The sequence below is a fragment of the Pomacea canaliculata genome, linkage group LG5, assembly GCF_003073045.1.
Source record: "Pomacea canaliculata isolate SZHN2017 linkage group LG5, ASM307304v1, whole genome shotgun sequence".
Taxonomy (NCBI): Eukaryota; Metazoa; Mollusca; class Gastropoda; order Architaenioglossa; family Ampullariidae; genus Pomacea; species Pomacea canaliculata.
The window spans coordinates 26,403,751-26,430,089 of NC_037594.1; the positions used below are offsets into that span (position 1 = coordinate 26,403,751).

Below are 26,339 nucleotides of genomic sequence, written 5' to 3' on the forward strand. Positions count from 1 at the left end.
TTTTGATGTAGTTCAATTTATTCTGCATTTTATTCAAAGTCATGTATCATTAACAAACCTTGCAGCCCTTACAGATTTTTTTTCACTAAACCTTATACACAAGTCATCCATGTTTCTTCACCACTGTCATCCACTATCAGCAATTACATTTAAAAAGCAATTCCCAAGTTCATGGTACAGGTGAAGAAAAGAGCTCCAAACACACTTGACCAAAGATTTTACTTATGGCATCAAAACATCTGACTCAGTCTCAGCATGCTTACTGAATGAAGGCAGCATTTTGCTACAGAATGATGGTATAAAAATGACTGCAAGGTTTTGGCTAGTTCTCTCCTATTGTTCAGGTTTTGGCGTACAGTAAAACAATTTATATAAAATCCTGAAAACTTTACCAACAGTTGCCTGTAAACCAAAGCAGCAACAAAGAGCACATTGCAAAAAAAAAAATTACTGATTTTAATTTGAGAAACTGGAGACAGAAACCATAGGCTAACAAGTAGGAGAGGTCTGAAAAACCACCAACAGATTTCTAGCAAATTCAAGAAGCTATTAATTGTACAACTACAGCATAACATGAAACAGGCTAGTATTGATGATAATCTGAAACAGGCTTTATATTCACGATGCTTGCAAAATCTTATATACATATTGTACCAAATGTTATTAACATCTTTACACAAACCTGCCCAACCATCCCATTCTGAATTTCACCCCACCCCCAATCCAATAAAAAAATTTTTGATTGTAAATTAAAGACCTACTAAATTACATGACCATAAGTGCCCTGCACGCTAGGCATGTGCTAGCTCACTGTCAGGCAGTCCAGCAATTGAAACCCATGTCACTTCGTAATGTCAAAGGAAAAAGCTCCTCCCAAACCCATTAGTAACAATTAATACAGGAAAGAATGTCTTTCACAAAAATATGGGCCGTTTTCTCCAGAGAAAACAATGAAGTTTTGTCACCCAGTGTAGGGATAAAGACCTTGGTTCCTATACATATTCCGCAAGATTTGTGCACCTTAAAAAATTCTTTTTGTCTCCTTTTGCTCTTTCCATTTCAGGCATGCCCCAAAAGACAGTCAATCTGAGTTATTAATGTTGTTTTTAAAAATCCACATTTCTTACACCTGCCAGTCGTCACTAGGGAGGGGGATGCAGTGAGCGTACACAGTTGAAAAATGCATACTAAACTACTAAAATCTTTGGTAGGCTCTCCTGTGTTGACATTTACACTGCCATACCATTTATTACAACAGCTATTTCAGAAATGTGTTGCATAATGGTCTCCCCATGTCACACATTCAGTCTGCATTCACTCTACTTCTGCCATCTACGTATCGTGTATACTTGGACATCATCCCTGCAGAGGGGCTGCACAAAGAAAGTATTCAACAAGCCTTGTTTGATGTGACCAGCAAACTGTCACAGATCACAAGCTGACTAAATCACAGTGGCCCAGACTTCTTTTATGCTGTGCATGCAAGTTTAAACTGCATAAATCAGTTCCATGATATGGTGTCCTCTCAAAACAGCTACACATATCCACATCACATGTTCAAGCACCAATGCATATGCATGTCAATACAGACATCTTTCCCTCTCTTGCTCACCCACAAACACGTGCATTCATTTCTCAGATACTGCGTTCATTTTCATACATGTTACTAGGGCACACACACACACATTATTTTCACTCACTGACAAGTATCAGGACATGCAACGTGTCTTCACTTCCTTTTACCATTAACTGGCACTAATAATCAGTCAAAATGTATCCTGGATATACAAGTCAGTACATAAGATTCAACTGTTCAGACACAAGTGGATGACACCCAGCTGACCCTCTTCTATGCCATGTAGTTGTATTCATCTGGAGAGCTGGCTGTGCGTTCCAGGTACTGTTTATCAATAAGAGTCTCTATGCACTTCTTTATCATGCTGACGCTGGGTGAGAAGCGTGTTGCTGACTGTGTGATTACCTAGACATTCAAACAAAATGAGTCAAAGGACAGAAAACACTCCTAACACACAACATGTATGCAGATTCGATACCTTCTCACCAACACAACTCACACACACAAATTCCACACAGACTACCATGCATAATCCACATCTATCCAATGACAACGCACACCTACCCATTATCAACACACCTATCCCCACACAATCCTATCCACCCCACATCATCTACATCACACCAGCAGCCAAACACACATTGTTAAGATGCATGTAAACAACGCACAAAGAGAAACACATGTTCTTAGATGTTTGCAATAAGCAACACACAATGAGAGACACACATTAGATGTATGCAGGAAGCGACAAATAAAGTTAGACCCATGTTTTAGATGCATGCAGGAAGCAACAAGTGAAGCGAGACAAATGTTCTTAGATACAAAAAAAAAGAAGGAAAAACAACGAAGCAAGACACAATGTTAGATGCACGCAAAAGCAACAAATGAAGCGAGACACATGTTAGATGCATGCAAGAAGAACAAACAAAGCAAGACATACCTCTTGAATAAGCAGGTTGTGCTTGAGAAGGCGACGAGCTTTCATGATCCTGACAATGGCTGCTTGTAGATACATCTTGCGATCCTCATCAACCGCTGAATGTGTGCTCTCAACCTCCTGGTAAAAAAAATATCTTACCAAATTATTATACTCAAATTACGTAGAAATATGCTTAGAGACCAACCTGAATGGTTTGCATTTTTTTCAATTTCGGTAGATATAGGCAATATAAAACCTGTAAATTTCAGCTTCTAAAGCCCAATTATCTGTTAAAATAAGTGATTCACACCTGCAAGTGCAGGTAACAACTAGGGAAAATAGTCTACTAGGCACAATAAAGTCTATTGTGTCTGCAACAGATGCTCATGTTACAGTAGAACAATTGTAAGAGAGGCTCAGCATGAAACCTCATATAGCAGTATATCACCAGTAACTAAACTTTGCCTCAGCCAGTTCTCACCTGTGGGGTGTCACGCTGAACAGAGGAGGTTATCTTAAATTTTGTCCGCTTGTTGCTGTAGTTCATATTTAATGAGAAAGTACTTGCAGTGGTCATTTCACCCTGAAACATTGCACATAAACAATAACATACACACACTTTGCTGCCATAAATCTTCCTTAGGATTTGTTAAAATCTTTTTTGTAACACCTGCTTTCCTTACTCTACTTTTGTCCAACCATCAGAATAAAAAAAAAAAACAACTAATAGTCTGCAAAAATCAGCTAACTTAAAAAAAAATGGAGGAACAAACTTTTTTTTTTTGCAGTAAACAACTGCTTCAAACATGTCAGGGTGCATGACCGAAGGCTGCCCTGGATGCTCACCTCTGTGAAGATGATTTTCGCCTCCACAAGAGCCTGCATCTGTCTGATAAGCTCCTTCTCTGGGAGCTGTGTGGCTGCAGAAATATCCTGCAATGTAAGGCTCTCTGCCTGGTTAAACTGCAGCATGATGGCCATATTGTAGCTGCCCATTGTCACGAAGTACGGCTTTTTTAAGTGGTTAAACTTCAGCTCTCCTGCAAAAATAAGTCTACACAATATGATCTCAAAAACTTGCATAAGACGGGTTATTTATGTCAATATATGTGAGCTTTATCAAAGTAAAATGGTAAAGGAAATTTACCACCTAAATAATGTTAGGCACGTAGCAATGACGTAACAATAACTAAACACATTTCCCAGAAGGAAGTATCTATGCACTGCATTATCTTTGTGCATACAACTCCGAGTCAATCTGGGTAGAGAAATTTCCAATCTTAAAAAATCACAGCAAGGCCCGACTGACAATCACAGAGGATGTTTATAGAGTTTCAGCAACATTGTGGATCTGTATACCCTGTGGCCCCAAATCAAAACTCACAGACTTCTATACGAGTATTACAGACCTGTACAAAAAGAGTGCATCCATGTAAGCTTTCTACCGCTGAACTTCTCACTATAAAATGCATCAAACTGCAAAGAAAAACCATGACATGCAATGAACAAACTTGTCTGTATTAGATGTGCACAGAGCATGTATCTATTGAGATTGTGGTGGGCAATGTGTTTCTGCACCGAGATATATAAATATCTATATACAGATGTTTGTGTGCTTGATTGCCATCAGCATTAGCAGCAGGTTCATACTTTATTTTCTCAAGGTATAAAATGCCAATCAAATCTACAAAACATCTAACCAGAATTTTTGACAGCAGCACGCAACAGATACTCACCATTCGAACACTGTGCTCCAATTCCCAAGGCAGGGCAAATGATGGGATGTTGGCTTGTCCTATAGGCCATGCTCCGGCCTGAGAATCAAATTAAAAACATGTACTTCTCCATTATTGTGTCTAAGGTTGACAGGAAATTGACTGGGAGAGATTAGCACACACTGAATGGAAGCCTAATGGCATATACATTATATACAAGAGAAAGTGTAACCTTGGAATGATTTTAATTGATTGTGCGGGCACACATGATGAGCCACTTCATGATTTAGGGTTTTGTTCCTTGACTGCAGAAAAAAAAAAATGACAGCCATTTCTGAGTTACAAGAACTTACTATATCCTTAAACCAGCCTAATACTGTGACATGAATCACCGTTCCACTATTCCTTGAAAGGTGTTTGAAGTGCTGCCATGCTGGGATGCCTTACCAAACCCCATGGGCTTTGGATTGCTAGTTTTGAATGTGTCTCCTGCCAATGAGTTGTTGTTTTTATAAAGTTGTGTTTTCTTATGCAAAAGGCAGTTACAGATGATCGACCTTGCCTGGAACTTAAAGGTATTTACTTTCTGCTCCTGAAAATTCTTTATGGCTTTGTGCTTTTTTGCTGAACTCGATGTGTAGGAACTTGACAGTTTTGTGATTTACAAGTTTCCTTGACCTCATACTGTGTTGAAGGAACAGCAATAATGTATATGTTTGGACAGCCTTCAAGGCAATGATTTCGTGAATGAACGAAGGCATGACAGTCAGTGTCCCAGTGTCCTGACATCATGTCAAAATGCACTAAAATCCCAGCACAACAGCTCAATTAGCCAAGAACAGGTTCCTTACTTGTAGAACGAGAATGTTAAAGGAGATGCCCAGCTCCTGTTGTTTATCCTGTAGATATTTCTGGAAGCTGCAATTGTGATCAGTGCTGATGGACATGTCCGTGAACATGCGGTGCAGCTTGTTGGTAAACTCATAGCCACAGGCTTGCTGCAATGCCAGACATGGAAAGTGTGTTAAACAGCTGTAAGAAAGACTTGTTTCAAAATGTCAGACTAGGTATTATACAGTTCTGGATAAGACTTGCTTAAACACCAAACCTATAAGACTTTACCGTCACAGCTTAGTGGGAAGAAGTTTCACTGCAATGATTCTGTGCAAGATAGGTTTCTTGTCCTACTTTAGGGTAGGTAAAGCTAAAACTAGGGTTCAAGTATTAGAAAGATAGTATCATTTATGAACATAATGCTAATAGCGCAGCTAGCCCACAAAAACATTCCCATAGCTCTTACTTTCAGCTTGTTGATCATGCCCTCCTCTGCATCCATGGACGCTGACTGTCCGTAAATCAGTCGCTTGGCCAGCATGCGTGCATAGAACTATAGGATATAGGGATCAGGTCAAAAGAGAAAAATATCTTTTTAAGAATTAATGATTCAAACTTGAGAGATGAATACAATATAGTATTCTGACTATGCAAAGTCATTTGATGCATACAAGACATGCACACTTTCAAAAATGAATTTGTTCTGATTTGTTATGGACAGCAATTAAAAAAAAAATCTATCCTCAATTAATAATTATGACTAACCCTTTGAAAGACGTCCTTGTCATCAAGGTACTTGAAGACAGTAATGCAGCTTGCCAACTTGTCATCCATTTCAGATTCTGAGATACCTTTGGAGCTCTTTTTCAAAAGGCAGTCACAATACCTGGCCAGCTGAAAGAAGCACAGATACTTCTTAAAATATGAGGCAAACTAGCAACCACTATGTGTGATGAACCACATGCTTTGTTGCTAAATAACAAAATTACAGATGTTGGTCATTAATGCTGCAGTGTGCAACAATGCTGACACCAAAACAAATCAAGCTAACTTCTTACAAATGATAAACTCTAGAACTATTTTTTTTTTTAAAGTTTGATAAAAAGTTTATGGGACACTGCAGCAGACAGAACTGTCTTGCATCATTAACTCATTATCTGCATTTGTTTCTCCTCCTCCTTAACGGATGCATAATATATGGCTGCAGTAGTTTTACATGTTATTTGAAAGTCTGTATCGACACAACTTTAACTGAGACAAACATCATTTTTATTAGCATATAAGTATGGCTGATCTCACGTTGATGATAAAAAAGGGTTAAACACATTGCTATTCTCTTACCAGTTCTGGTGATCGGCATGGTTGTTTGGGATTGACTTTGTAGTTGATCACAGCTGAACATGCCTGAGTAAAAACGACATATGCATAAGCAGAGTGGCACTGACTCACTTTCCCGACAAGCTAAAGTGTCTTCTTCACATCAGAAAGTTTTGGCAAAGACAACACAACAGTGATGCATTATGAACTTATCATGCAAACAAAGCAACATTATGCATGTCTATACATCTAAGACTGCATGTTGAAACATTTGCTCTGCTGGATTTGGGACTAAATCAATGAAAGTACAGAAAAAATAAAATAAAACTCAATAAAACCTACAAAGTAGAGAGAAGAAAAATGGAAGCACATTTGTTGTCTCTTATGGAATGAAAAGGCTTACTTTGTCTAGTGCTCCAACAAACTGCTGGTCATTGCTGAAAACTTTCTGAATGACTTCTGTAAAGTGACTATGCACCTCCAACATAGAATCTACAAACAGCACTTGGATCTGCAACGACAGAAAAGGAAACTGTCTATACTTCTACAATCGTCAAAACATTTCTGAGCAGATGCTCAACATGCCAGCTCACAGATGCTTCAAATGGCTTTAAGAATAATTACAACGGAAATTTATATAGCACATTTCCCTGTTTTACAGAAGGCTCAATGCATTTTACAAAAGAAATGCAAAAACACAAAGACACTAATTCACACAACAAACTGGAACAGACGAAAACATCCACAAACAATTTTACAGAGATATATCAACAGACAGAATAATAAGAACACACACACACGCACACACAAATGTTATGTTTATGGAATGACAAATGAGATTTTGAAACATGAAGCCAGTAATCAGTCCCAGCTTGCTCAATGTAGCTGAAAAGCTGTAAGCGAGGCTTCAAATCCTCCTATCCACACCAAGTTCTTCTACAGTTACATTAAAAAATGTATAAACTTAGTCTAACGGTCTACAAACACTCAGTGCATGTTTGGTGTCACTTACATTTTCACCCTTGAGGTTCTTGATTGCCTCCAGGCCTGTGCATCTGATGTGGTCTTCCATCTCTTGCACCAATAGCCCCAAGCCACCCTGTATTGGCTTCAGCAATTTGTACATGTTGGTCAGATCTAAACACAGAACAGGGGCTTGCATGCAGTAAGCAGAAAAATGACATAAGCATGCCTGGCAGACCCTTACAAGGACACAAAGGGAAGCAAATTTTATTCAATTTTTTTTGTTCAAAAATTAGAGTCACAAAACACAAAGGATCCAAATAATTTCAGTGGTGTAGCAAACATCAACTAACTATGCAAATTGCATTAAACTTAGTTTCACTTCAACATTTTAGGTTGGTCTTAGAAATTATTAAAATGGGCTGGTAAATATTGTAACATTTTAAGACAGATGCCAAAGACTTAAAGGGGAACCTTTGCACTTTTCCAATTGCACCATTTCGTGGCACTCAGCATGCAAAAACTGCAGATGGTCAGCTACGAGGCGCTGCTGGCACTCTTGTGTGACTTTGTCGTAGGAACTCCCATGCAGAAACCTGCGACTGCGCAGATTTTCAGTGTCTAGCCGCTGAATCACCTGCACAACATGGTTAGATAAAACCAATTAGAGCCAATAATTGGTGGTAAAAGTAGGTCATTCTCAAGATAACACAGAAAACATACATTGCAGATGTGCATATTCAAAACTATACAAATCGCAATATGAAAGAGACACAGCCTACATAAGTCTTTTTATTGAATTTCTTTCATGACAGGTAAAACAACATAGCTAGATTAAGTAAACTATACATTTACCTCTGAAAAATTTTGAAAAATAATGGCACTGAGGGGTTGAGTAGTGAAGGAGCAACACCTGCATTCAGATTATACTTGGAAACAGAAATAGACCTCTCTTTGAGGGAAAATTATTAAAAGAGGGAAGCATGAATTACCTTTTCCATGTATTCTGAGCAAGTACAGTCTGATTTTAAACGGGATGCCTCGCTGCGATAGAAGTTGCCTGTTTCTTTTAGAAATGGAGTCTCAAACATCTCTTCATAGAGCTGAAAATGAATACACTTCTTTAATGATCATTACAATCTTCAACAGAATACAATTATATTATTTTTATAGATATTTCAGATATCTCAGACTCAAAAAATATAACGAAACAGCCCATTCGAAAGTATAACTTATAGTTATGACCTATGAACTAAAAAAAAAAAAGTGAAAGCAAGTAGAAAATACTCATAAGCTTTATGTCTGTGCATTCAAGCACATTGCATGAAATGACACTCACCTGCATTGCCATCTTTTTCTTGTAGTTTTCCACATCCACCAGAGAAATGATAACACCGTGTACTACAGCCTGATTAACGGAGCTACCAAGTCGGTCTCTGAAAAGATGTATCACATTGCTCCAATGTACATTAAGTTTTTACAGTTTGATCAAACATGAATAATTAAACAACCATGTTTACATGACTGGTAAGCAAGAAATTCCAAAATGTAATGAGTTAACATGGTTATATTATTTCTCCTTACATGAACCTACACAAGTGCATAAATATAGATTTCTGCAAATTTTTTCATAGTCCTGATTCATCACAAACTGTAAACAATCTTACCATACCTGTAAGAATATGAAAAACTTTCCTGTAACAGTTTAATGTAATATACCTTGAAATTTCTTCCATCAGAAGACTTGTATTCTAGTTCTGAGAGGATCGATCATGTGCTTCCTCCATATATCCAGGGCAAGCTGTACACATCCATGCATTCATACAAGATACAATCAAGTTAAAAGCACAAACTAGCCTACTTTGTGAGGATGTCATTGAAGACAGTCTCACAAACTAAATTCATTGCAATAGAAGCTTAAGATATCAAACTCATCAAAATTTTACTGTAAAACTCTATCCTGTTAACATTTTACAAATAAAAAATTTTGGGATTCAAATTACAGTAATCCCTCGCCACATCCAGCCTCACTTTTCACGCTTCACTATGTTGCAGATTTTCTGTGAAAATTTGATTAGTGGAAAATATATACATTTGATGAATTTTTAGATTTAAAAAAAGCCCAAAGAGTATAAGGATTGCTGTAAATTTTACAAACGATTCAGATAAGTATGAGTTGTAATGCTTAGCTATCAGACGTCTCAGTTTCACCATCTCACATATATAATTTCCAACTTTATATTTATTTTGGACAATGCTAAAACCTCAGCCTTCTACTCACCTCCCGATCTCCAACATGTGGTCACCCATATCAACAGTAAAACCACCATAGTTAATATCCGCATCAGTGTACTTTTGCTTTTTTGATGAATGTAGTGTTCAAATACCTGCAGAAAAAATCAATATGCAGTTGGGAGGAAAAATACATGAATTATTCTCAGCATCAGTTTTTCTACTGACAAATAAGGTATCCCCATACCTTTCAGAAAATAAAGACTGGGCATGTGCAAAGCGCACACACAAATTTAAAAAGTTCTACCCACCCATAAAGCTGATTGAGATAACCTGCACCACGGCAGTATTCCTCCCAGTGACGATGGTATATACCAAGCAGGTCCATCTCACTCTGTGTAACTTTCTGTCATTTGAAAAAACAATTATATCAGTTACATGCATCACAGATATGCATGTGCACACATAAACAGATACACAAAATGCACAAAAAGCAAGAAGTTAATTTTACAGTAACTATATTTCCTCCAAAGGAATGAACAATTTTTGGAAAAGTGTCACTTCTAAAGTGTAGGCAATCTTATAGGTCTATGTACTCATAACCTGTACTTTCATATCTGAATAGACATGGTTGGACATATGAACACATATAACCATGGCACCAATGCCAATAACAATAATTTTCACACTAACTGTGTGTAATGTCTTGACATAGGACTCCAAAAAATTTTTTGTCTCTTGATACAAGCGGTCTCCCAAAGGCTCTGGTAGTGCTGTGCATAATTTGTAGACATCACTAGTTCACAGTTAAGGCATGTGTACCAATTGTTACATTACATGGACATAAATTTTGAAGAATTTCCCCCAAAGATAAATATACTGCGCCAAAACTTAAAACTGTTCATGCATATAATAAATGAAACATAGTTCTCCAGGTACACTTCTGAAACATCTCCTCCCCTTTCCATACAGATGTGCAGCACTGGGAGCTAAAGCATCACAGGTTTAGAAACATTTTCAAAAAAGGATACGAGAAACGGTCATTCCAGATAGCACGGGGCACCTTGCCACATGTAATTACACCTTTGATTGTTTCCAGCAAGGTTGTCCATATGCTGTCAAAATCAACACGGCGTGGTTTCAGAGACATCTTTCCTATTCTTTTCACTCTGCAAAAGATACCATGATGAAAGAAAATGAACTTAATATATTTCTGATGTAGGAAGGCAAGCAAATGAAATTATATGCAGGAAGAAATTATCTCCGTATATCAGGTCTTTTCCATAGCAACACATAATATGCTTTGAAAAAAAAGTGCACTATTATACTGAGCATGTTTTCAAAAATGTACATATAGTTATTAGTACATCATTATTATAACTATGTAGAACGATATGATAATGTGCATATGGATTAATCACAAAAACCTACATGCAAAATACTGATAGTCACATCACATACCTTGGACAGAGTGCTGACCAGTGGAATAACTTCTGGAACCTCTTTTGATTTTAGGTTAGTTTGGAAACCTCTGTAATTTACAGTAATCAGTTAGCAATATGTTTCAGTGTTTGTTGTAATGAATTTCCATTACTGCGATATCATTTACTTCAAAGCGAGAGGATACCGATAGCTCACTTATTTTCTTTAGCGCCCTAATTGCTGAAAAACGTGTTTGGTGGTCAAAGCTGATAATATGAATTTTCATACACATTTTGTACTCGTAAACTTGTGAAGTTTTGGAGTTTCTTTTACAAAGGATTACGATTCTTATGAGATCTTGGCAGTTTATGATTCAGTAATCTCCAAAGGTCTCTTCCGACAGCTAAACCCAACAAAGTATTAGCTAGCATTTTACACACCAATATATCAGGATAAGGATCACCATGTTACTAGAGTATATTTTAGACTACATTCATGAACAACATAAAAGCGTAATTTTTCCACTTTTAAAAAATACTTGTTTCTATTTCACTTTACCTTTATCAATTTAAGTCATGACAGAAAGTACAAATCTATGAAATAAAAACTCAAGAAGAATCGTTTTACCTCATCAAAATAGTTGCAAACACATGTCTAAGTCAATGTTTTCGTATAGAGAAACTACCTTTCACTAGCTAGTGTATCAGAATGCGGCCATGTTGGGACTTGCGCGAGAAGTTCCGAGATCCTCGTTTCCGACGCGAAGGCTTCTGGGACTTGGAGACGGCGAGTGACTGTCGGCGAAGACTGCAGACGCTCTGTGTGCTGGACAAAGGATATACCGACAGGATTTTTATAGTGTAGGTTAAGAAACTGTGCCTTGCCGGTAACACATTTCACGTGTTATTATCTTTTGTTCACATGTCTGTTTTACTCCTATTGATTTGTTAAGTATGTGTTAAAACACATTGAGCCGATAACAGAATTCTGAATCTGTGTGAATACTAAAATAAACGAACGTCGTTTCGTTTTCTAATATGATAAATTATTTTGAATTTATATTATTAATTTATCCTGGAATTTTTAGTATTTCATAAAGTATTCTTGAAGTTAGAAAAGGTTTTTATCGCAAAATAAAATTTTACCAAAGCAAGTTTTAGAATTTAAGTTTATCGAATATGAAAGTGTCAGAAATTTTCGACTTTCAGTTTGTTTTAGCACCATGACACAGGATCTGTACCTCAAGAGTGAGACAACGAAACGCTACGAAATTCCATTGACACATCTAGACTACGAATATATACGAAATTGTTCAGATGTTAAAGAACTTGAGAAGATTGTAAAGATCTTGAGGTAATATTGTTAGTTACCGTAAGGTGCTATATCACTAGACTTTTTATGAATTGTGTAAGTGTATCTGTCATGTTCTTTGCCTTTATTTGTAATGTGAGTATTTTTTTATAAGGTTACAAGCTTTAGATATTGTTGTGTATTTCATGAGCAGAATTAAAATAAAGAGTAATTTCATGTTTAATACTTTTATCAGTAGAATAAAGGAGATACACATCAACAATTTTTTAGTGGTTACTGCACAACTTGAACACCGACTTGTTCAACTAGGACAATTTGACCATGACCTTAAGACAACTTAACCAAAATCAAATCGATCAGTTTGAAACCCATACTGTGTATGGCCACTGATGACAAGTTGCTTATTGCATATCAATCACTACCAACCATGCCATATTTGTTTAAGCACAGTACCTGTGCAATACAAAAAAATTGTTTTCATTAAGCATTGTTCAGGTGATTATGAACAGTTCAGCCACCAGTTTAGCAGCCAAAAATGGGTGCTGCTTGACATTGTCACATGTGAAACTAATGCTTCCCCTTTTCTCTCTCTCCACCAATATGTTTGTGGTAACCTCACACATCTGTCATCAACATGTATTGATCACATTCAGCAGATGTTTTAGAGATTATTAGAGCCATATAACCTCAGCATGAGAGAGTTTTTGAGTAAGAGACATTGGAGATTATTGGAGTCTCATCAAACACCCTGTGACAATCGGGCAAGTAAATTTATAGAGAGCTACATAGGTGTACACGATTCTCTTCGTTATAACTTCGGTCAATTTCTTTCTTAGCAACGGCCAAGTTGTGTTGTGGAAGTGGTTAATTTGGTCTTTTAAGGCTGTGGTTGAGTTAGTCAAATGTCAAATTGTCCGGTCGTTGTACCTCTTTGACTCAACTACTGCCGTTAAACGACTTGACCACTAACCATTAATATAATAATATTTTAGAAAGTTCTGACACCTTTTGCTACATACCTGAAGGTTGCTGTTTAATATTAAAGTTTGCACCTTACAACACAGTAGTGACACTATACAGATGATGTTCTGTGCAGTGTAAGGGTGTGGGAATTACTTTATAATTATTTTCAAACGATTAAAAAAAAACAAGAATTAGTATTCAAGACTGAGCCAGTACATGGAAACAGTTGTGGCAGAAAGGTCAGGGAGTACATTCTGATCAGACCAAGTTCCTGTTACATTTACCTGTGAAATGGAAATGTTAGTTAACATATCATACAGGGGAGAAAAGGTTTTTGAGAAAGAGAAACTTGGTAATTTACTTCTTTTGAATGCAGACCAGTGAAGTTATGGGGAGCAGCAACAAACTGAGTTTAATTCACTGCCTTAAAATCCCACCCACACATTGTGCATTGTAGCCTTAACATTTAGCTTAAGATCTGGTATTTGTCAACAGTCTGCTATGACAGGACTTCTGTCTAGACATCTTTTCAGACTGTAGGCAAAGTGGTGCTGTCAACAATCCATCTTGTTAGGTAAAAAGGTAAAGGTAGTCACCTCACTCCCAAATGACCTACCAAAGGTTAGGGAGGTGTTAGGTGTTATCTCAGGGTCAGGTTTTACAGGCAGTACTCATCTCCTGTCCATGTGGCTGTCTTACCTTACGGTTCAAGAAAAGGGGTATTACAATCCATGACGGTGACAACTTTAAGCATCAGTTTATGTAGCCACTGCTTTTTCCTTTCAACTACTCAGGACAATTATAGTTGCTATTAATAGTATTAATTTTTTTACTGAAGGTCGGGAGATGAGGGCTGTTATCCGGATCTTGAAAAACAAGCAGAGGACAGGCTACAGGATCTTGACCCCAAAAGGTGACCCAATGTTCTTTGAGCTCTCTACACATTATTTTTGACTTATTTAAAAAATGTGTGTGCATGCACTTACTTTCAAAATATTTGTTATCTGCAGCTTTTCTTCTTACTCTATGAACATAGAAACAGTATTCTATTTCATCTATTATAGCATCATTATTGTCTGCCTATTCAAGCAGGCATTATACACAAATAGTCAATTTTCTGTAATTATATCCTTTTCTGGTTCCTTTAGTACCTATTTGTCTGAATTCCTTTGCGCTGTTCTTTATTTGCATGTGGCATTTGTTTACATGGCTTGCTACCTTGCCGTAATATAGTCTTAGTTGCTGGCTCGGTGTAAAACACCAATTCCCCCCCTCCTCCACACACACACACACCTTTCCCTATGTTGTGGCAAACTCAAAATGTGCTGTGATATTATAATCATTCAGGTTATTGGTAGCTGCCACAAGCATTTTCAATAGAACGTAACATTGTTTAAAATTCTCAAACAATGTTTGTTTCTTAAGCCGTGTGCTCCGTAGAGATGCCCCCGTTCTGACTCATCGTGATCTTAACAAGTCAGAGCTGGATACCCTGGAAGCTGATCTTCAGGTATGTTTCATGTCACATGTTTATAGCAACATTTGAAACCAACATTTAGATAAATTAAATCCTCGCTCTTTCTTTTTTCATTTTCTCAAATATCATAGAATTATACTGGTAAGATTTTTACTTCATTTTTTGATAAAAGCTGTCTTGAAGGCTTAAAAGTGTTTGTATATACTTTTTTGTCATCCATGCATTTGAATGCATGTTTTTCTACGGACATTAAAAATAGGCAAAGAGTTAAAAACCATGCAGAACTGCAGCACTTGTACAAAATCTACTCAGTTTTAGATGTTTGAGTTAAGAAAGAGATGGCAGATGTAACTTTTATTTATTTGTGTTATCAACAGAACTGGCAGAGCAGCATGGAGACCAGGGAGAAGGTTCTGTCTTCAGAGCAAAACAACAAAGGGAAGGAAACAGAAGAGGCCAATGCTAATGCTGCTCAGCCTCCTGTGCGAACTGGTGCTGTTATCTCAGGTTCTAAAAAGGTCAGAAAGGATAAAATTGTATCTAAAATGTTATCTTGCAACTGTGACAGATTTTAGGGTTGTCTATTATGCCCCAAAAATCCCTCTTGTTTTCACATGGCTAGTGGGTTTAAAAAAAAAATTATCTAAACTTTATGCCTCATGAAATATGTGTCTCGGCTCAAGAAGCTATTCACAACAGACAGTGGCAAGGGATGCAAAAAGTATCGTTGTTCACTTTGATGACCCTCAAATTGGGAAACTTTTTTTTAAATAAGTGACGCTATTTTGGATTTTTATTTATGCAGAACATTTGTTGTGTTCACAGGTGAAAAATGACACAGACATGAAAAGCAAGTCAAATAAGAAAGTAATGCCACGCTCTTTAAGGAGTGGGACAAGTGAGTTACAGCAGCATGGATTTATTTTATGCTAATACCAGGTTCATAAGCAAAGCTATTCTTATCTTAATAATCAGGGTTCGCAGGGTCCTTACCTATCTTTTGTATTACACCAAAGAATGGCTTTCAGGTCTTGCAATTATTATTACTTAGATTTCTAGAAAACTGGGAACATTTACATTAACAGTGTATGTTATCAGCACGCTAAAGAGACTTTTTAAGTTATCTAAATATGGCAGACATGCATCAGAATTATTTATTTATTACTAAAAAGTAATACATGTATTTCAGAAAATAGAGAAGATTTTCCCCCTCTTCCCTGGGAACCCTGTTATAATATCTAAGTTGTCTTTAATCTTGTGATATTTTTATTATTAAATAAGAATTGTTGTTATGTTTTCAGTAAAATATCCAAGCTTCTAAATTGTTCATTTACTGTCTGCATACAAAAATAGCTGTAGTGATTATTGTTACATGCTGCAGAGTTCTGCAATATAAACATTTGTTCTTGTTAACTGTATAAAGTAGGGCAATATGAATGATTTTTGTTATTTACAGTATACATATTCAGTATACATAGTACAATATAAACTATTCTTGTTATTTATTATAGGCATATGGAAATGAAAGTGCAATACGAACGATTCTTGCTACTTGCTGTGTGTATATATATAAAAAAAAGTAGAGTCGTACAATATGAGTGATTTTTGTTATTTCAACCTGGCATAGCTTTAATACTCATCCACTCGAGCTAAGGAGGCTGAACAAATTTGGTTTGGTCCCATACAGGTTTGATGCTGATGGGGAAGTGGAGAAGCTAGAGAAAGAGGAGGCCAGTAAAAAAGATGACAGTGCTAGTGCTAGGTCTGCAAACCTGGAGCCAGAAAGTATTGTGGACATTGTGGACACAAAAGGTATTGAATTCAAAGTGTTGCGCTGTTACTTTACTACAGGAGTTACTGCAACACTGGTTCATGGGGGCAGTTGTTGCTTGACCATCATCAGGTCAATCATCAGTCTGCTGCCTGTGACTTAACCCAGCAAAGAATAACCTCTAGAAACTTTCCTTTTAACTCTTATCACAGCAAAATGCTATTTTAGTAATTTAAGTGTGTTTCATTTGGGATTTTATTGTGCCTTATGCTTTCATGAGACCATGTTTTTCTTATTGTTTTCTTCTAGGGATGACTGATGAGGAAAAAACTGTGAAAGCTATAAGAGAGAAAGAGAAGGGAAATGAGGTGAGAGCTTTTAGTTAACATCATGTTGCATTTGGACACAGATTGTGCCTTATTAATATTGGCCCATTTTTCCCATTGGCTGAGGCTTTCACAATGTAAATGTTTCAATGTTTAAGTCTTGATGCCAGTGTTGTTAACATCATTTTGTACATAGTGATATTTCCAGAATTGTATCTCAAGAACTCAGTTGTAGTTATGTAGTAATGTAGAGCTAAGCTAATGGCAACCAGCTCTGACCTGGTGTCACAGCTGGGAAAGAGTGCACTTAAAGAGACAGAGAGTTCATGAACACAACCCCTCATGGTGGAACAAGCAGCAAATATTCAAAGAATTTCTCACAGCTCTACCCTCACAAAGGGAAAATGCCCCCACTTCCTTGTGGGTGACATCTTTTAAGACATAGACCAAGGAAGAAAACTCAGAGAAAACGGGATGTTAACATGGTATCTGAGCAAAGGCTTTCTAAGATGAAAGTACGATCCAAGACATTGCTCTTTTGGACAAGCACTTTCCTTGATGAAAGTATTGGTCAGGGATCAAAACCCACTCATTTGCAACTAGGCGTACATGGTCTCAGAGCCTTGTGGGCAATCTTGGGAAAGATAAAGGGTAAGGGAGTAAACCCTAACAAAAAAAATTGAGATGTTAACACAGCATTTAGCTTAAAGCTTTCCACATTGAAAGTACCAGCCTGGGCATTGCCTGTCTAGGCAAAAGCAACTCATGAGAGCACCAGCCAGGTCATGATGAAGGTAACCTGTTGAGCAGATGGGTATTGCTGTGATATGACTTGAAAAGGAGATAGGTTTGCTGCCAAGCATATCAAGACAATGACAAGGAGCTTTATTACTGATATTATCCTGGATTAACAACAACTGCGCACTCTTCTCAAATCTGGCACCCACCAGGGAGGGTGGTCCGGTGGTGCAACGGTTAGCGCCTGTCACCAATACAGTGAGGTTTGGCTGCCCTGGGTTCAGCTCTTGTCTCGGGACGCTGTTCTTTCTCTGAATGTGGCATCTGTTTACAGCGCTGGCTCCTTGCCATGATACAGCCTTAGTTGCTGGCTCGGTGTTAAACACTGATTCACCCACCCACCAGGGAGGGGAGAGCCAAACGGATACAATACAACTTTATTGATCCCCAGGGGCAATTCAAAATAATGCTTATACTAAGAATAGTATATACATGATTTAAAAGATAAAACAAATGTACTTGTTGAAATAGTGTCTCTTTCACACACACATTCTTTCTCCCACACACACGAGTTTCGCTGTTAGCGCCTGTCACAATACAGTGTGTTACCTGGCAGCCAACCTACAATCTCAGGTAACTACAAGATCAGCCAGTAGAGTTTATCAAGTGAATGGCGCGTGGAATGAATGAGTTGTGGTGATGATTGGTTCTGCATTCAGGCATCTTGTACCTACAGGCAGACTGCAAGAGTGAAAATTACATGCCAACAGAAATAGAGAGGATGCATGATGCCTTCCTGAGGAATTGCTGATGACAGAAGGCGACCAAGTCCTCTGCTGGTTCCGGTGATCTTGGAACAGATCCTGCCTGGACCCAAAGCTTTGTTAACATAAAGACAGAAGACTGGGTAATCACTAACTCGTGCTCAGGGACCAAAGACTGTTTTAGTGTGTAAGCCTTGTGAGAGAAGTGGTGTAGCTCAAAGCTGGCATAAAAAGAATTAAGCACATTGGAAAGATTGCACTCATCAACGCCTGCAAGTGCCATTGGAATTTTTTTTTTATGCTTCTGGGACCAGCAAGCAAGCCTTTAAGTCATCACTCGAGCTGGAAGAGGCATCATTTGATAACTGGAGTGTTTGCACTCTTCATGAGTGCAGAAAGGTGCAGATACTCTTCTGTGGGCTGAAACGTTACAGGTGGGATATCATGAGACTGGTAGAAATCAGATAGATAAGCTTTGGAGAGACAGCGATGGACAAAGCCATAGTCTTTGGTACAATGGATAGAAAACTAAGCAAGGACATGGTATGAGATCACTTATAAAGAAGTTGTCAGCTGAGGAAATAATATCTCCCAATGCATTTTACATAGTTGTAGAAAAAAGAAATGTTTACACTCCACAAGATCTTTAAAAGAGATAAACTTTGAGGTGGATGTTGTGAAAATAAAGATAGCTTGTGAAAATTGGGTTTAATGTTAAAAGTAGATGCAGTAGTGTATTCTTCATTTGTTTTGGTCTGTTTTACAGGCATTCTATTCTCATGATTATGAGGAATCCATCTTGTACTATTCTCGTAGCATCTCTGTTATACCGCTGACAGCCACCTACAACAATCGTGCCCTGGCCTGTAAGTACAACTATCCAGTTGCCTGTTGGTGGATTATGCTACAACTTGTGTGCATCTATGTAAGAAGATATGAAAAAATTCTGATTCTGTCAAAAGACATCTATTTGCTATAATTCCTATATTAAAGGAATTCAGTTTCAAAAGAGCCATTTTGATCGATACCATACAAAATGGTTTGAAATTGTAACCATTTCTTTTCTCTCAGATTTGCGGCAGTCTAGATGGGATGAAGCCATCAAAGACTGCAACCATGTGTTGCAGGAGGAGCCTAATAATATTAAAGGTAAGTGCACCTTTTTGTCATTGATGAATCTCTCCTCCCCACTATCACTGATGTCTGTGCATGACATATTTTGACTGATTATTAACCTTGTGCATATTCTGAACAGACAGGTTGTGTTTTAATGCTCACAGCGTTACTGCGGCGAGGCACAGCTATGAAAGGCAAGAAAAACTGGGTCAAGGCTGAAGAAGATGTGAGGAGAGTTCTGGAGATAGAGTCTAACAACAAAACTGCACAGGTACATAGTCATATTTTTCACCATTCACTAGCAGATTTCAGACCTCTTTTAGTCTCATAGCTGTTCAGAAAATAACAAAAGCACCACTGGCAAAGTGAGTGCATTGTGCTAGTGAGAATTTGTTTCTAGATTGTTCTCAACATTAAAGGTGATCCTTTTTTTAGCTTTTGTTAATTTGTGTTATAAACATTTCAGAACTTGTTGGAAGAAATCAAAAAAGAGATGGAAAAAGAAGCAAAAACTCGCAAAGAGAAGGGCAGACGCATGATAATCAAAGAAGTTGATAACAGTGAGGATGAAGATGGCAAAAGTGGAGACATAGTTGTGGAACAGCCTTCACAAGGCAAATGTTCTCATGTAAATGGAGTTCTACATTCTGAGAAAGACACACAGAAGACAGTCAAGGTTTCGGAAGAAAAACACAAGAGTGGCACTGTGCCTGCGAATTCTTCTTCAGAATGTGGAGGACAGAAAGAAATTTGGTTGGAGGAAGAGGTTGAACAGATGAGTGAAGCTGTGAACTGTACAAGAGTTGATGTTTCTGGGGAAGCTGGTACAGATGTGTTATGTGAGGCTTCAGTGAATGTTAGTGTTCCAGACAAAGGCGATGTAAAGGACCAACCAAATAAACAAAACTCAGTTTGTGCAAAAACAGAAAATTCTCAAGCATTGTTATCTTCAGGGCTTTCAAATGTTGACAGCTCACAAGATCAAACAGATCAACAGAATAATGTGAGTGAGTTTAAAGAGGCTAAGGAGGTTATAATTGGTGAGGATGCTGAGAAAGTGAATCACAAAGAATCTTCTGTAGGTGAGATCGGAGAAGATTCTACAAATAAAGAGCAGGATTCTGTTATAGACACAGAGCGTGCAAATGATGGCTTGGAAAAGAAAGACAACTGTTTAGTGGAGGAATGCCAGAAGCAACCCATCCTAATCCAGAAGACATTATCTAAAGATATAGCAGCCATAAAAGAGAAGGGCAATGACTTATTTAGAGCTGGGCAGTTCGCAGAGGCCATCAATGTGTACTCTACTGTCATTACTAAACTTCAAGAAGGTATTGTCTTTTAATTGTTTTTAATTATCATTTGCTTAGTTCCCTGAATTCTTCAGCATGTTTTTCTGTTCCTTTTGTTATTTTGACATTTCCAGAATTGAAGAATGCAGTTTCTTGGATTTTGTCTGTTTTGGACATTCAGGGGAATAAAAGGCTGGTGTTACGCTGACAGATTTCCAGACAGACTAATTTTTAGATTATTACATTTAAGAAAGATGATTCCTGGTAATACCTGTATGATTAGTAGCTCCACGAAAGTAAAGTTTTATGTGGGTGTACGTGTGCATGCGTGCATATGTGCATGCTGTGTTTGCATGTGTATATGGGTAGCTGCACATGCCTGTGCACACGTGGTGGCATTGTTTCTTTGGTATTATGATGACGGTGGTGACACTAGTGATGATGAGCATGACTTTGGTGACAAGAATGGTGATATGGAGATAACGACAGTTATTACTGTGATGATCAGAAGGAATCAATAATACTATTTATGCCTTCCATTTAATAAATATTGCTTTCATTTCTCCTAAATGAAAAAGAGGGGAAAAAAAACCTACCAGATGTCACTTCATGAAGTCCTTCTACAGCAGCGGTTTCATTTCATTGTTTTAGCACCTGGACAGGAAGTCAACATTTCCCTGATGTACAGCAACCGTGCAGCCTGCTATCTTAAAACTGGTGACTGCCAAGCCTCCATCACGGATGCCACACAATCACTTAACCTTGTGCCTCACATGACTAAACCTCTGCTGCGCAGGGCATCTGCCTATGAGCACCTTGAGAAGTGAGTATGGTATGGTTTGTGTGACACCATTTATTTGTACACTTCAGGTTATGTTGTCGGATCTTAACAGCCTGTCCGTAAACTCTTAGCAGTTATGAGTTTCTGCAGTCCCAGTATTAAAGTAATTTTTGCACTTATGTTTCATCATTACACAAGTTTTGTAAAACTGAAACTTTTGACAGGTATCGCCAGGCATATATTGATTATAAGCATGTGCTGAGTCTGGATAACTCGGCCATCCTTGCCCATCAAGGAGCTTCTCGATGCCAGCATGTGCTACAGAAGCAGGATGGATCAAAGTGGAGAGAAAAGCTGCCACCATTGGTAAGGGTCGACAGATGGGAGGTTCCCAAAATCCTAGATGAAGAAGCTGCCATGAGTTCAGTTCTGCCTGAACCCACTGAGCCACTCATACTGCATGAGACAAATATCCAGGAGTCTCAAGCATCTTTTGAAGAGACAAGAGTGGCGTCCACAAATAAGAAGACTACAAAGAGTCTCAGTTTTGAGGAGCAGTTTGAGAGTCACAAAGCTGAAGGCAACAAGCAAGTTCAAAAGGTACAATGATTGAGGGTCCCTGGTGTTTCCTGAGTCTATTTATGTGTAAACATGTAAAAGATGGCTGGAGGAGGGAGTGTAGCTCTTTTCTAAGACAAATTGCGTGCTAAATATGTAGAATAAGTCGAATAAACTGAAAATATTTGACAATGGGATAAATTGTAACCTGAATCATTTGATGCAAGGACCTATCAGTAGGTGAACTGTGTTTCTCTACTGCGTGTGTCTCTAGTTAAATGAGGTATTCTTGGGTGTTTCAGGTTTGTAAGAAGTATTCTGTTGGAGTGCATAAATATGCTTAAAAGGATTATATCTACTTTAAAAGACGTTTTGTGTGCAGGGACAATATGAGCAAGCCATTGAGTGCTACAGAAAGTGCTTAGACCTTTTCAGCAACAAGGCTGTAATCTACACCAACCGAGCTCTCTGTTTTTTGAAAATAGATAAGGTCAGTGTGCATTGTGTTCAAACATTTTTTTCTGACAGCAACCTCGTTCAAAATATGATGAATATGTCCATCTCAAAATTGTATCAGTTTCAAGCAGTCTATATACATTTACCAGAATTTATGTATTATCTGTATACCTCAGAGTGTATAAGAAGAGACTCTTAAAATTGCTGCATGTGTAGATTTTGAATACTATTCTTGGCTTATTTACAGGCACAAGAAGCAGAAGAAGATTGTAATGCTGCTTTGAAGCTTGAAGATAACAATTCTAAGGCGTACTATCGTCGAGCACTGGCACGAAAAGTGAGTTAAAGCGCCTCATTATTGTCAAGCTTATTTGAAAGTCTGTCAATCGCTGACATGAATACTAAGAAATATATCCAATATCTTAATGTAAGAGATTTTTAAGAAGTGACTTTTACCATCTTATGGCAGCTGGACCAATGTCATCACTTTTACATTAAGTATAGTGTTCTGTAGAGTTAAGAAATAATGCAATCGCTTATGTGTATAAAACAATTAGAAAAGTCTGTTTTGGAAGGATAATCAATCAAACTGTTACAAAATAAATTTAGCTCAACTCTTTAAATGTGCTGCAATGGCCAGCAGGACTGTTATGCTCATGACTTGCACTCAATGTGGCCACATTGCTTTGATCTTGCCTGCTAGCAGCGCATGTTAAATTAACAAGTTATTCCACTTCTAAAATGTTCTAGTGGTTGAGCATATATGGGTGAATGACATGTTTCACTGCCCAGAGTGTTTAGGGGTGAGAATGCACATGTGCAAATGGTAGGTAGTGGTTGTTTCTAGACCTTTCATTAGATGCCGAATAAATACTGAGGTTTTGTGAGCCAAGCAGAGGGAGCATTGTTGCCAGTAGTGTGTTTTTATATTTTGACATCTCTCCTGTATTGCTACCAATTGTATGCGTCAGCAGTCATTGTCTTTTATAAAGTGTCAAGTGACATCTTCAAAAAGGGTGTGTGGAGCCATCAGTATTGCCAATAAGCAATGGGATCTTAATCATCATTTCTTCTCATACCATCTCTCACCATAGCACAAGGTGTTGATGTTTTTTTCCTTGGGCAGATGAAAGGCCAGTACAGAGAGTGTCTTCAAGACTTGCTAAAGCTGCTACAGCTAGAACCTTCCAACACAGCAGCCAAACGGGAAACAGAGATTGTGAAAGGTTTATACAAGGAGGTGGGTTAACGCTGACAGCATATGCAGGGAATTATCTGTCTTCAAAAGACAAACCATTTTATAAATTCACCAAACAAAAATGCTCGTAATAGTAAATTAGTACTTTCAAAGATTTCTGTGGTGGTGTTAAGGTTTGAAAGAAGAACGTCAGCTGTAGTGTTGATGGATAGCAGGAAATCATGTGAACCTTTACCTGTACAGGGTCTCACATGCAGGTGGGCCTTTAAACACGTCTCCGGACACAACCCCCATCCCCCTAATATACTATGACCATGACACATTTCTTTCTCCTATGCTCTTGTTTTGTCGGTTTTATTTCATTTTTTGCCTACATTTGAGTTACCTCTGTTTCTGGAAAGCTTCATCCAGACTGATCCTGGCATCTTGCTTCCTACTCCAAAAACTCCTAAACCTTTCTGACCATAAATATTCAAGTTGTTTGTGATAGGGACCTTAAAGCTTGCTCTGGATATTTTTTTAAAAATCTTTTTTGTTTAATGTGATGTAGGAATATGAGAAGCTGAAGAGAGAGTCATCTCAGACAAAGAGAAACATTACGCAGGCTGAGAAAAAGAGGACAAGAGTTCAGATAGAGGAAGTTGATGACTCGGATGATGAGAAGGAAACACCAGCAAGTAGGAAATTTTTTTTTCCGCAGATATCAAATTTTCTGTGTCTTTGTGGTTCTGCATAAAGTTCTCACCTCACTTTTCCTGTCCTTTTGTTATTTCTATTTTATCTCACAACTATTACTTACCATGTTAGATACAGGCCAGTTCCATCAGGCTATATATTCAAACAGCAAAACCACTAATTTTCTTGTTTTGTGTAGCCATGACTGCAAATTTCTTCATATACTTCATGACAGACTATGAATAAAAAACTCTCCGAAAGGACTGCTTCTGAAGGCAAGAAAATATAATCACATTTTATCTCTTCTGTTCATGTTCCACTAGCTGCATGTTATTGTAAAGTGTGAACAGTATTAGGTGTCAATTCTAAATACAGAATGCATAGAGAGGGCTCATTTTGCAGATATTGAATCCAAGCCAAACAGCCATCCGACCCTTCCACACACAGAAGTCTCTAAAGGAAGTCCACAGTTACCAGTTTCTGCACAGCCACTAGCATCAGAGATGCACAGCAGATCCAAAACAGGTGATGGAACCAAAAAGGTAGGAAGAGGAAAATCCAAGGCATCTGCAGTGAAACAGACTGGATTAGGGCTGCCGGTTACCCCTACTCCCAGGACAACAGAGGGAAAGATAACTCCATATGAATTCATTCAGCAGTGGAATTCTCTGAAGCAGACCAAAGACATTAAAGTCTATGCCCAGCTGCTGAAGCAAATTGCACCAGAGGATCTCCCGAAAGGTGGGCAGTTTTCTGTTCATTGACCTCTCAACGGTTTAATAAAGCAAGATGCAGATTTTCCATGTCCCCATATCTAGAATGCCTGTTTTCCTGATTCCCGATGCAGGTGTTTCGTGTTTCATGTGTTTGCTTCACAGATAGTGGTATGTATTGAGGTTTATATCTAGTACCAGTCTTCCCCAGAGTTTATAAACCCTGTTGTTTTAAAGCAACTAGATTTTATATGATTTAAAAAGTGCCTTTATAAGACGTCTCTCCAGGAAGTAATGAGAATTTTTTTTAATTTGTTTATTGAAGAAATTTATAATTCAATTTATGTCGAGAGAGCATACGTTTGGGAGTGTAAATGTATTTACTGTAAAACTGAGAACATAATGGTCAGTTTTAGATATTTGCGGTTTTGGTCGGAAAGGAGAAGGTTTGTGTTGTATTGTTAGATTTGGGTTCAGGTTATTTTTAGGGGCTAGAAGGGATGGGAGATTTCAAACATACCAGCCATGGACCTTGAAAATTGTTTTGCTTGGATTTTGTAGGGGTGTCTGCAAAAGTGAAATGTTTAATTTTTGGGGACTGATGACCTCAGGAAGCTGGGAAAGACATTGTTTTCCAAATGCAATGGCTATGTTTTCAGTTATCAGCAACAACCTGGATGGGAATATATTACAGACGGTTATGCAGTGTGCTGCACAAGATGCAAGGACAGGTGAGCTTAAATGATTTATAGACATAAAGCAAACACAGTTACAGATGTTCACAGAGGGTAGACAGTAGTAAAACTAACAATGGCCAGTTGAACATCAACAAAGATAAACACTTTAAAAACAAATGAAAAGAAGAAAGTATGATTAAAGAAAAGGGACAAGAAAGACACGTAATACTAAATTATTTATTCACTTAGAATCTAGTTAAAATGAAATTTAAAAATGATTTTATTACTATTGGTTAGTGTTGGTTTGCTGAGAGAAATTGTCTCCCTCTCACTTGATCTATTTTTATCTCACTCACTTGCTCTTGTTTTGCCGGCCAATAGCCTTGAAATATTTTATCTTTTAAGAGAATTTTTAATGTGTATATGGCAGTCATGTAAGAGTAGGGGCCTTTGTGTGTGTAAGTGGATAAATTCCTAGATACTGTCTTTTGCTATGTGGTGTGTGTGTATAGAGTTTTTTCCTACATGTATTTATAGAAGATTAA

General features: G+C 37.8%; 2 protein-coding genes across 2 annotated transcripts in view; one reads left to right on the forward strand and one right to left on the reverse strand.

Annotated features, from left to right (window-relative positions):
• Positions 1-11,738, reverse strand: LOC112564056 (cullin-2-like). Its single transcript, XM_025238623.1, is given in 24 exon segments — positions 1-1,981; positions 2,517-2,633; positions 2,977-3,078; positions 3,342-3,535; positions 3,905-3,971; positions 4,232-4,309; positions 5,062-5,208; positions 5,511-5,597; positions 5,810-5,938; positions 6,386-6,448; positions 6,765-6,872; positions 7,374-7,498; positions 7,799-7,961; positions 8,317-8,427; positions 8,664-8,760; positions 9,044-9,071; positions 9,074-9,125; positions 9,602-9,688; positions 9,690-9,711; positions 9,868-9,962; positions 10,250-10,352; positions 10,588-10,725; positions 11,018-11,087; positions 11,606-11,738. Coding segments are annotated over 22 exon segments (2,226 nt in total). The 5' UTR covers positions 10,707-10,725; positions 11,018-11,087; positions 11,606-11,738; the 3' UTR covers positions 1-1,849.
• Positions 11,726-26,339, forward strand: part of LOC112564787 (sperm-associated antigen 1-like) — a 17,673-nt gene continuing 3,059 nt past the window's right edge. The window contains 21 exon segments of the mRNA XM_025239860.1: positions 11,726-11,838; positions 12,187-12,331; positions 14,091-14,165; positions 14,678-14,762; positions 15,107-15,247; positions 15,555-15,609; positions 15,612-15,627; positions 16,417-16,541; positions 16,810-16,868; positions 19,095-19,194; positions 19,400-19,477; positions 19,609-19,715; positions 19,911-20,775; positions 21,388-21,559; positions 21,742-22,117; positions 22,458-22,565; positions 22,779-22,868; positions 23,658-23,771; positions 24,280-24,406; positions 24,807-25,145; positions 25,777-25,848. Coding sequence (XP_025095645.1) covers positions 12,201-12,331; positions 14,091-14,165; positions 14,678-14,762; positions 15,107-15,247; positions 15,555-15,609; positions 15,612-15,627; positions 16,417-16,541; positions 16,810-16,868; positions 19,095-19,194; positions 19,400-19,477; positions 19,609-19,715; positions 19,911-20,775; positions 21,388-21,559; positions 21,742-22,117; positions 22,458-22,565; positions 22,779-22,868; positions 23,658-23,771; positions 24,280-24,406; positions 24,807-25,145; positions 25,777-25,848 — 3,235 coding nt within the window. The 5' untranslated portion in view covers positions 11,726-11,838; positions 12,187-12,200.